General features: G+C 35.2%; 1 protein-coding gene across 1 annotated transcript in view; it reads left to right on the top strand.

Annotated features, from left to right (window-relative positions):
* LOC140522472 (uncharacterized) overlaps positions 1 to 12,232 on the top strand; it is a 58,195-nt gene that overhangs the window by 29,938 nt on the left and 16,025 nt on the right. Inside the window, exons 17-19 of the mRNA XM_072637905.1 lie at positions 395 to 544; positions 7,486 to 7,635; positions 11,280 to 12,086. Coding sequence (XP_072494006.1) covers positions 395 to 544; positions 7,486 to 7,635; positions 11,280 to 12,086 — 1,107 coding nt within the window. The remainder of the gene's footprint in view (positions 1 to 394; positions 545 to 7,485; positions 7,636 to 11,279; positions 12,087 to 12,232) is intronic.

Here is a 12,232-nt window from a genome sequence, read left to right as displayed (position 1 = left end):
GGGAAATCAGGCTGAATGTTTGAGCAAGTAGAAAGATTTCATTTGACCCATGCTAAATGAAGGTTGAGTAGAATAATCAAAAGAGCTTTCTCGTGTCAGGAGCCAAGTGTCAATCTTTGTCCCTAGAAACGACTAACGTTAGGAGCTTGGGTAACTCAACTAACCTCTTTGGAGTTTCGTTTTTCTCATGTGCAACATGATTGAATTTTGTTAAATAACATCTAAGATATTAATACCGCAAATCTATGAAAATTATGAATATGTTGATGAAATTAAATTGCATGCAGAACTATAATGACTTTTGATGTGAATTTTGACATGATATTTATTTCATATGAGCTAATTCTGCTTTCTGAAATCAGCAATAGAAATAATTTGGACATATATCTCTCAGGCCAGAGAAAGAAATCTTCAGCGAGAAGTTCCTGTTTCTGGCAACTACCAAGCCATGAGAATAGTTTCGCAACAAGTTACATCATTTTATCGAAGGAATTATGAAGAGAAGGAAAAACTACCGAAGCAAGTAGATGAAACCAAAAATAAAGTATGTATGCAAAAAGATCAATAATTTGTTCCTGATGAATGGAAATTGTGTGCAGTGTGACATTTCGCTTTTTCTCGTCAACAGTATAAATTTTCTGAACGCTCTGTCTGTCAATTAAGTCGAATTAAATTAGACCTACAAACTCCACAATGTGTGCACACGAATTTCAATACAAATATTCACTCATGATGTCCTTGACAATTTGGTTTATCTGTCTTTACAGAAAGAGTGAGGTGTTTTCCCAAGGACCCATAATGCCTAAATCATTTCTATGATTCCTTCTGTTTAGAAAGACCTTTACCATTATTTTCTCTTTTAATCCCGAAGCAATACTGTGAAGTAGAAATTACTTGTTTACTTACATTGAAACTTCTCCTTGAACAACAGGAAAAGGTTGTCTCTTCACAATTTGTAAATATGTAAATTGTACCTGCAAAATGCAATTGAGAATTCAAGTAATGAGATGGATGATTTCATTAATATCCTCTAACTTCATCGATCTGATCTCACCATGTAGATTTCTGGCTCCATACCTTCTTCACACTCTTCTTCTGGCTTACACACAGTTACACGTCCTCATCTGCACTACCCGTCAAAAACCTATCGATTCTTTACCTCCAGCATGCTTGTGCCTTCCAAAAGCATGATTCGTTTGCCATAAGGCCATTGGGACTTTTCACCCATATGGATTTCTGAATCTCCTGAAATCCACTTTTCATTTGATATGACCTCATTGGGTATTTATTGCTTTATGCTGTTCACATCTGTTAACAAACTATTACTTCCGTGTTCTACCTCTTGTTTGCCCAACTATCATAGATTTCCTTGAGGACAGTGATCATTTAGACTACGTTATTTTTGATAGAACGTTGTTTTCAAAGCATGCTGTCATGAGAAGTAATTGTTATTATTTTTTCAGTACAAGTAGTACTAGTAGTAGTTCTAGTACTAGTAGTTCTAGTGATAGTAGTACTTGTAGTGGTAGCACTAGCAGTAGAAAAACAGGAACAAGGAAACTCAATGTTTTCTGTTGATTTTGCCAGGAGTTGCAAGTTTACCTAAAATTAAATTTGTTCTAAGGTAATGGTTGGGCTAGAGTACTTTGAGTTTCTGTAGTCTGATTTTATATAAAGTTTCAATTTCCCAGACGCCAAAAGTAGAAATTCAATACGAAAGTATTGTAGTTTCTGTGATCATTCTTCGAAATTATTAAAATGAAAGTGCAGTTAAGCGTACAATAGCATGACAGTTAAATTCTTCTAGCCCCTTCCCTTTAATACTATCAAATAGCCTTCTCCATTGTCAGTTGCTTTCCCACATTTCCATGTATTTCTGCATGCTATTCATCATGGTGGAAGGCACAAAGTATAGTAAGGGAGATTTCTGAGATTCTTCCAACCGCAATTTCACCCTGGTAGTCACCATAACTTGAAAAGTAAGTAAGTAACTCTGCCAAAGCAGGTTAAAAAAGAACTTTGGATGATGAGATATTTCTCCACTTAGACGTATGTTGGGGGAATTAGCGATAGAAATTTGGGTCTGGGGTTAGAAAAATCTGACTTCAAATGTGTCCGGAGATTCTGTCTGTGTGATCCTAGGCAAGTCACTTAGTTTTTCTCAGTTTCCTCAGCCACAAAATGGGGATAATACTAGTACATACTTCTCAGGGTTGTTGTGAGAATCAAATGAGATCATTATTGTAAATCTCTTATGTTTATGGCCTTTATTGTTGGCACATATTGGACACTTAGGAAATGCTAGTTTCCCTGCTCCAAAAGCATAAAGACCAACGTCCACTATATATAAATAATACTGCCTCCCACATTTGGATAATCATCTCCTAATATTGCAAAAGAGTTTTCTTAACCTGGCCAATTTCAGTGTACTCAGCTTAGTTAAGAAACTATTATGAATTCCAATCTCATTCTTCTGAAAATGACTTTTCTTTTCAATGTCCATGCTTGAGAAATTTTTCAAGGTGTCAGAAATGAGCACTGGAATGAAATAAGTTCTGTTTCCCAAGTAACGCCGCTATCACTTCTTGTCTTCATTTCTCTCAACTTCTTTCTGAAAGACTTGGATTAAAATATGAACCTTCATAAGCTTTTGGCTTCAGGTTGCAGTCAAGAAACGAGGTGTGAACTGACTCCTGGAAGGTATACCAAGCAAGCAGTAACTTAGAGTCCATCGTTGGCAGCAAGAAGTAGGTCATTTTATTGGCATTCTGGCCAAACTGGCACCATTTCTTGTGTAATTTCCCTGATCGTGTAAGTTTTCAGTATGTAAGAATTTAGTGAAATTACAGTTTCTTCCTTGTTCAAACGTTATTTCATCAACTAGTGAATACTGTCTATGTGAACAACACTGTGATAGATCCTGAGCAGGATAAAAGACTGTGTGTCAGACGTGCACTGTCTCCTTGAAGAATTTTCACTCTCTGTGGAAGTTAACACAAAATAGAGAAACTTCATTTATAACAAACGGTAGAATTTAAACAACTACGAAGTGAGCGATTTTCCAGTAAGCATTTACAAAAGGGAGATATCACTAAAGTTGCACGTTAGAGCAGATGGTAGTAATCCATTCATGTTTTTCCTAATGCAAACATTACTTGATGCAATTTGGTTGAGTTAGCAGCCCTACTGGAAGAACAATTGCTGAAAACCTACCTATTGTATATCTATATGTATCTATCTATCTGTCTATCTGTCTGTCTGTCTATCTATCTATCTATCTATCTATCTATCTATCTATCTATCTATCTATCATCTATCTATCTATCTATCTATCATCTATCTATCTATCTATCTATCTATCATCTATCTATCTATCTATCTATCTATCTATCTATCTATATATCTATATATGTATCTATCTATATTAACATGTACATTTATATTTATATATTTATTTATATTGATATATTTGTTCCTGTGTGCATGTGTATATGCACACACAAAAATATACACGTACACATACGTTGATACATGCACATATATGTGTGTGTTTTTACAAATATGTGTCTGAAGTTTGTTAAAACTCTGCATCTAAGGATGACTTTTCCAAGATTTTGTGTTCTGCTTCAGTCCATTGCCATCCAGATGGCTTTCGACAAATGATTTTCTGTCTTTAGGCTTCTGGTTCTTGATTTGTAAAATGAAGTACTAACTCATCAGTAGTGTCCATTATTGCTCGAACAGTCTATAGTTTTACGTGCGTGAAGTGCACTTCTGTTACACAATTAGCAATATGAAGGAATATAAATATTTCCCTCACAAGGGTGGTGCAAATTTTAGGTGAGATAATGTACTGAAAGTCCTTTCCAAAAACCTTGACATGTCTCAGATAGAATCATCAGTGTGAGACAGAATGTATGGAGAAAAGGAAACCAAATCTACTGAAAGACAGACAGCTTTGTGAGTTCAAAAATGGTGCCCAAATCTTCTGGTTGATGAAGCAGTTTCAGTCGTATTCTTTCAGCAAATTGATAGAAATTGGAAAGAGGTGAAAGTCCCTCAGTGAACTTTTTCTCTAAATACACTATGCTTCTTGGCCCCTTGGCGTTTCCTTTGAATTTTGAAGGAAATATCAGAATAAGTCATTTTATTTTGAATAACACTTTCTTTTCTTTTTCTTATGTTTAGGTTCCTGTTAGGAATGTAAAGGAAAAATACTTGCAGGAGAAAAAGGAAATCATCCAGTATGAAGTTGCCATGCACAAAGTGGAATTAAAAACAGTAAAAATTAAGGATCAGCGAACCAGAAAGCACCACAGAGAAGAAACTGAAGCTTTGAAAGAGAAGAATGAGGAGCTTCAACAGGAATTAAAATGGAATAGAGAAGCATTAAGAAAAATCCGATTTCAATACAGTGGCCAAGTAAAGGTTCTGAAAGCTGAGAATGCAGCGCTGAACTCTCAATTGGAGAATGCAAAAGAAAACACAGAGAGACTAGAGAGCGAAATTGAATCATACAGGTCTCGTCTGATGTCTGTTATTGACGATTATGAGCAAAGTGAGGCGTCCAAACTAGCCCTTGAACATTCCTTTCAGGAAGCAAGAGATGAGTGGCTTCATGTACAGGACAAGTTAAACAGTGACTTGTCTAGTTTAAGAGAGAACCATGCTTTCCTTTCTGAAGAACTCTCTCAGGCTGAAAGTGGAGCCAAGAGTTTAGAAAATGAGCTAGGCCATGTCCATGAATCCCTCAGAGAAAAGACATATATTGTAGAAAACACACAGAGAGAACTGAACCATGCTGAAGAGAAGGCAAAGGAACTTGAAGAAACAAATCGAGTGTTGAAGGAAAAACTCAACAGATGTAGTTTGGAAAATGAATCTCTCCAAGAAAGATTAGGGCAAATCCAGAGTGAAAATATGGTGCTTCAGCAAGCGCTTGAAGACACACAGAAGAAAGTCACGATTCAAGAAAAGCAACTGCGTGATGCCCAGGTACAGTTTATTGATCTCTTCAAAAAACTTTATGCTGATAGTGAAAAACAAGTTCTTCTAGTAGAGGAGAGCAAGAAAGTGTTAGTCAGTGAATGTAACCACTTTGGAGAAGAAATGTGTAAATATGAAATTGAGAAGGCTGAAAGAGGATTGGGTCATTAAATGTCATACTTGGACAAAGATAAAGCTTTTTGAAATGAAAGTCAAAGTAATTGTAATCAAAATAATTTAGGAATTTGAATTTTCAACAGGCTGGTGAGGTTATCAACTTTCATTGTGGAAATGCTGATATGTAAGAATTGAGAATGAGAATCCATAATATGATAAATAGAAGAAGTAATATCATGATTTTGAAGATAATATGATTGCAATAATAAGTAAATATCCTGTAATAAAATATAAGTAATTAACTTAAATGAAAATAATGTGACATATAAAATAATAATTTAAAAACCAAATAAAACTAAAATTAGAAAATGCTTTTGTAGATAAGATGACTCATTTTGATTGAAGAAATTCTAGAGGCCATGACATTTTGGTTTCATAAATATTTGTAAGGGAAATCGCTAGTGTATAAACACAAATAATTTTTTATATTATTAATTTTCCTAATATTCTATTTGAATATTGAAATGGAATAAATTAATTCCAACGCTGAAGTTTAAGAGAAGTCTTACCAAAAAATTCTAGGAATAATATAACAGTTGAAAGATAACATTTCTTTTGAGATACTCTGGAATATTCCCATTAGACATCTCATTAACATTTAAACATGCTCAACATTCTGACGAGTTTCAATTCAGATTCCTCTGAACTACTCTTTGCAACGCTAACGAGAGAATGATAGTTGTAGTGAAAATCCAGAGTCTAGACACTCCTTTTCTTTTCAATTTAGGACGGTAATTCTATTCAAAAAGAAGTTAATTTTGGGGTTACTAATATTATTTTTTATTGTGCTTCACTACCAATTTTTTTTTAATCTCAGTACTTTTTATTGTTTTACTAATAATTCTTGCTCGGTGTGCAAAATTGCAAGTTCTGGTATCACTGCCTTTTAGTTGTTGAGTAAGAACAGCTTTACACAGTCTAATAGCAGCTCTCATTTTCTGTGATTTGTCATATATACAATGAGCGTCCATTGTACCATATATTGTACTGGGTAATAATTTCATCTAAAAAATATGAAAATTTTATCTTGTCATTCAATGGTAGAATTTAGTTAACATGTAAGAATTCAGTGAATTGCGCCCATTTTACTTTCTCAACTTTACATTGTCTTCTTTTAGCCTTACGTTTTCTTCAAAACAACTTACCAGACTTTAGTTAAATTTAGTTTCACAAAGTATTTCAACTTGTCTAATAGGAGAAAACATTTTGATTTCTTTTGATTTGGGGCTTCATTTGGTATTCATAATTTATGCAATAACTTGCCTGGCACTACGATGAAAGCAGAGATGAATTTCTGCAGTATAACAGTCCATAAACACACGACTTTGTATCTCTGTGTGTATATTTGCTTATACACATATGTGAATGAATGAATACGTCTGCAGGTACAAAACTCTGATTTTGTAATGTGCTATATATGCATAAGCGGGAGAGCTAGCATGTTTTCCGCAGTTTCCTTTTTTTTTGCCGATGGACTGAAACCAGGCGTGTAATTCCTATCAGAACAGGAAAAGGAATTCTTTGAAGGCTTAGCAAAGACTCTTGAAGATGGGAACAGCAGCTAGTGACCATATGTGTTCTTCTCATTGTGGCTTTGAGCAAAGCACATCATTCATGTGAAGCGCTTTTACCAAGCCTGACATGCGTACCAGTACCTACGTTCCTTCCCCCGAGTTAAACAATGAGAGGAAGGAAAATTCAAACGTTTCTTGTAGATGTCCTCTTCATTCTAAAGGTTGGTGCATAGAAATGAGGCAGTTAACTTTTCTGAAAAACGGAATGGGAAACCATTAATGTGGCTATCAAGTACAAAAAAGTATCCATTCCTCCCCGCTCATTCCATTCCCTTCCATGTGAGTCTCACCTATAATATTTTAGTCCCTAGATAACTTTTGAGGTGATACAATTATGCTCAAAAAACAGGCAATGGGAAATCAGGCTGAATGTTTGAGCAAGTAGAAAGATTTCATTTGACCCATGCTAAATGAAGGTTGAGTAGAATAATCAAAAGAGCTTTCTCGTGTCAGGAGCCAAGTGTCAATCTTTGTCCCTAGAAACGACTAACGTTAGGAGCTTGGGTAACTCAACTAACCTCTTTGGAGTTTCGTTTTTCTCATGTGCAACATGATTGAATTTTGTTAAATAACATCTAAGATATTAATACCGCAAATCTATGAAAATTATGAATATGTTGATGAAATTAAATTGCATGCAGAACTATAATGACTTTTGATGTGAATTTTGACATGATATTTATTTCATATGAGCTAATTCTGCTTTCTGAAATCAGCAATAGAAATAATTTGGACATATATCTCTCAGGCCAGAGAAAGAAATCTTCAGCGAGAAGTTCCTGTTTCTGGCAACTACCAAGCCATGAGAATAGTTTCGCAACAAGTTACATCATTTTATCGAAGGAATTATGAAGAGAAGGAAAAACTACCGAAGCAAGTAGATGAAACCAAAAATAAAGTATGTATGCAAAAAGATCAATAATTTGTTCCTGATGAATGGAAATTGTGTGCAGTGTGACATTTCGCTTTTTCTCGTCAACAGTATAAATTTTCTGAACGCTCTGTCTGTCAATTAAGTCGAATTAAATTAGACCTACAAACTCCACAATGTGTGCACACGAATTTCAATACAAATATTCACTCATGATGTCCTTGACAATTTGGTTTATCTGTCTTTACAGAAAGAGTGAGGTGTTTTCCCAAGGACCCATAATGCCTAAATCATTTCTATGATTCCTTCTGTTTAGAAAGACCTTTACCATTATTTTCTCTTTTAATCCCGAAGCAATACTGTGAAGTAGAAATTACTTGTTTACTTACATTGAAACTTCTCCTTGAACAACAGGAAAAGGTTGTCTCTTCACAATTTGTAAATATGTAAGTTGTACCTGCAAAATGCAATTGAGAATTCAAGTAATGAGATGGATGATTTCATTAATATCCTCTAACTTCATCGATCTGATCTCACCATGTAGATTTCTGGCTCCATACCTTCTTCACACTCTTCTTCTGGCTTACACACAGTTACACGTCCTCATCTGCACTACCCGTCAAAAACCTATCGATTCTTTACCTCCAGCATGCTTGTGCCTTCCAAAAGCATGATTCGTTTGCCATAAGGCCATTGGGACTTATCACCCATATGGATTTCTGAATCTCCTGAAATCCACTTTTCATTTGATATGACCTCATTGGGTATTTATTGCTTTATGCTGTTCACATCTGTTAACAAACTATTACTTCCGTGTTCTACCTCTTGTTTGCCCAACTATCATAGATTTCCTTGAGGACAGTGATCATTTAGACTACGTTATTTTTGATAGAACGTTGTTTTCAAAGCATGCTGTCATGAGAAGTAATTGTTATTATTTTTTCAGTACAAGTAGTACTAGTAGTAGTTCTAGTACTAGTAGTTCTAGTGATAGTAGTACTTGTAGTGGTAGCACTAGCAGTAGAAAAACAGGAACAAGGAAACTCAATGTTTTCTGTTGATTTTGCCAGGAGTTGCAAGTTTACCTAAAATTAAATTTGTTCTAAGGTAATGGTTGGGCTAGAGTACTTTGAGTTTCTGTAGTCTGATTTTATATAAAGTTTCAATTTCCCAGACGCCAAAAGTAGAAATTCAATACGAAAGTATTGTAGTTTCTGTGATCATTCTTCGAAATTATTAAAATGAAAGTGCAGTTAAGCGTACAATAGCATGACAGTTAAATTCTTCTAGCCCCTTCCCTTTAATACTATCAAATAGCCTTCTCCATTGTCAGTTGCTTTCCCACATTTCCATGTATTTCTGCATGCTATTCATCATGGTGGAAGGCACAAAGTATAGTAAGGGAGATTTCTGAGATTCTTCCAACCGCAATTTCACCCTGGTAGTCACCATAACTTGAAAAGTAAGTAAGTAACTCTGCCAAAGCAGGTTAAAAAAGAACTTTGGATGATGAGATATTTCTCCACTTAGACGTATGTTGGGGGAATTAGCGATAGAAATTTGGGTCTGGGGTTAGAAAAATCTGACTTCAAATGTGTCCGGAGATTCTGTCTGTGTGATCCTAGGCAAGTCACTTAGTTTTTCTCAGTTTCCTCAGCCACAAAATGGGGATAATACTAGTACATACTTCTCAGGGTTGTTGTGAGAATCAAATGAGATCATTATTGTAAATCTCTTATGTTTATGGCCTTTATTGTTGGCACATATTGGACACTTAGGAAATGCTAGTTTCCCTGCTCCAAAAGCATAAAGACCAACGTCCACTATATATAAATAATACTGCCTCCCACATTTGGATAATCATCTCCTAATATTGCAAAAGAGTTTTCTTAACCTGGCCAATTTCAGTGTACTCAGCTTAGTTAAGAAACTATTATGAATTCCAATCTCATTCTTCTGAAAATGACTTTTCTTTTCAATGTCCATGCTTGAGAAATTTTTCAAGGTGTCAGAAATGAGCACTGGAATGAAATAAGTTCTGTTTCCCAAGTAACGCCCCTATCACTTCTTGTCTTCATTTCTCTCAACTTCTTTCTGAAAGACTTGGATTAAAATATGAACCTTCATAAGCTTTTGGCTTCAGGTTGCAGTCAAGAAACGAGGTGTGAACTGACTCCTGGAAGGTATACCAAGCAAGCAGTAACTTAGAGTCCATCGTTGGCAGCAAGAAGTAGGTCATTTTATTGGCATTCTGGCCAAACTGGCACCATTTCTTGTGTAATTTCCCTGATCGTGTAAGTTTTCAGTATGTAAGAATTTAGTGAAATTACAGTTTCTTCCTTGTTCAAACGTTATTTCATCAACTAGTGAATACTGTCTATGTGAACAACACTGTGATAGATCCTGAGCAGGATAAAAGACTGTGTGTCAGACGTGCACTGTCTCCTTGAAGAATTTTCACTCTCTGTGGAAGTTAACACAAAATAGAGAAACTTCATTTATAACAAACGGTAGAATTTAAACAACTACGAAGTGAGCGATTTTCCAGTAAGCATTTACAAAAGGGAGATATCACTAAAGTTGCACGTTAGAGCAGATGGTAGTAATCCATTCATGTTTTTCCTAATGCAAACATTACTTGATGCAATTTGGTTGAGTTAGCAGCCCTACTGGAAGAACAATTGCTGAAAACCTACCTATTGTATATCTATATGTATCTATCTATCTGTCTATCTGTCTGTCTGTCTATCTATCTATCTATCTATCTATCTATCTATCTATCTATCTATCTATCTATCATCTATCTATCTATCTATCTATCATCTATCTATCTATCTATCTATCTATCTATCATCTATCTATCTATCTATCTATCTATCTATATATCTATATATGTATCTATCTATATTAACATGTACATTTATATTTATATATTTATTTATATTGATATATTTGTTCCTGTGTGCATGTGTATATGCACACACAAAAATATACATGTACACATACGTTGATACATGCACATATATGTGTGTGTTTTTACAAATATGTGTCTGAAGTTTGCTAAAACTCTGCATCTAAGGGTGACTTTTCCAAGATTTTGTGTTCTGCTTCAGTCATTGCCATCCAGTTGGCTTTCGACAAATGATTTTCTGTCTTTAGGCTTCTGGTTCTTGATTTGTAAAATGAAGTACTAACTCATCAGTAGTGTCCATTATTGCTCGAACAATCTATAGTTTTACGTGCGTGAAGTGCACTTCTGTTACACAATTAGCAATATGAAGGAATATAAATATTTCCCTCACAAGGGTGGTGCAAATTTTAGGTGAGATGATGTACTGAAAGTCCTTTCCAAAAACCTTGACATGTCTCAGATAGAATCATCAGTGTGAGACAGAATGTATGGAGAAAAGGAAACCAAATCTACTGAAAGACAGACAGCTTTGTGAGTTCAAAAATGGTGTCCAAATCTTCTGGTTGATGAAGCAGTTTTCAGCCGTATTCTTTCAGCAAATTGATAGAAATGGGAAAGAGGTGAAAGTCCCTCAGTTAACTTTTTCTTTAAATACACTATGCTTCTTGGCCCCTTGGCGTTTCCTTTGAATTTTTAAGGAAATATCCGAATAAGTCATTTTATTTTGAATAACATTTTCTTTTCTTTTCCTTATGTTTAGGTTCCTGTTAGGAATGTAAAGGAAAAATATTTGCAGGAGAAAAAGGACATCATACAGTATGAAGTTGCCATGCACAAAGTGGAATTAAAAACAGTAAAAATTAAGAATCAGCAAACCAGAAAGCACCACAGAGAAGAAACTGAAGCTTTGAAAGAGAAGAATGAGGAGCTTCAACAGGAATTACAGTGGAATAGAGAAGCATTAAGAAAAATCCGATTTCAATACAGTGGCCAAGTAAAGGTTCTGAAAGCTGAGAATGCAGCGCTGAACTCTCAATTGGAGAATGCAAAAGAAAACACAGAGAGACTAGAGAGCGAAATTGAATCATATAGGTCTCGTCTGATGTCTGTTATTGACGATTATAAGCAAAGTGAGGCGTCCAAACTAGCCCTTGAACATTCCTTTCAGGAAGCAAGAGATGAGTGGCTTCATGTACAGGACAAGTTAAACAGTGACTTGTCTAGTTTAAGAGAGAACCATGCTTTCCTTTCTGAAGAACTCTCTCAGGCTGAAAGTGGAGCCAAGAGTTTAGAAAATGAGCTAGACCATGTTCATGAATCCCTCAGAGAAAAGACATATATTGTAGAAAACACACAGAGAGAACTGAACCATGCTGAAGAGAAGGCAAAGGAACTTGAAGAAACAAATCGAGTGTTAAAGGAAAAACTCAACAGATGTAGTTTGGAAAATGAATCTCTCCAAGAAAGGTTACGTCAAATCCAGAGTGAAAATATGGTGCTTCAGCAAGCGCTTGAAGACACACAGAAGAAAGTCACGATGAAAGAAAAGCAACTGAGTGATGCTCAGGTACAGTTTATTGATCTCTTCAACAAACTTTATACTGATAGTGAAAAACAAGTTCTTCTAGTAGAAGACAGCAAGAAAGTGTTAGTCAGTGAATGTAACCACTTAGGAGAACAAATGTGTAAATATGAAATTGAGAAGGCTGAAAG

This window comes from Notamacropus eugenii, chromosome 2 (assembly GCF_028372415.1).
Source record: "Notamacropus eugenii isolate mMacEug1 chromosome 2, mMacEug1.pri_v2, whole genome shotgun sequence".
Taxonomy (NCBI): Eukaryota; Metazoa; Chordata; class Mammalia; order Diprotodontia; family Macropodidae; genus Notamacropus; species Notamacropus eugenii.
This window is presented reverse-complemented; position numbering and strand designations above follow the sequence as displayed.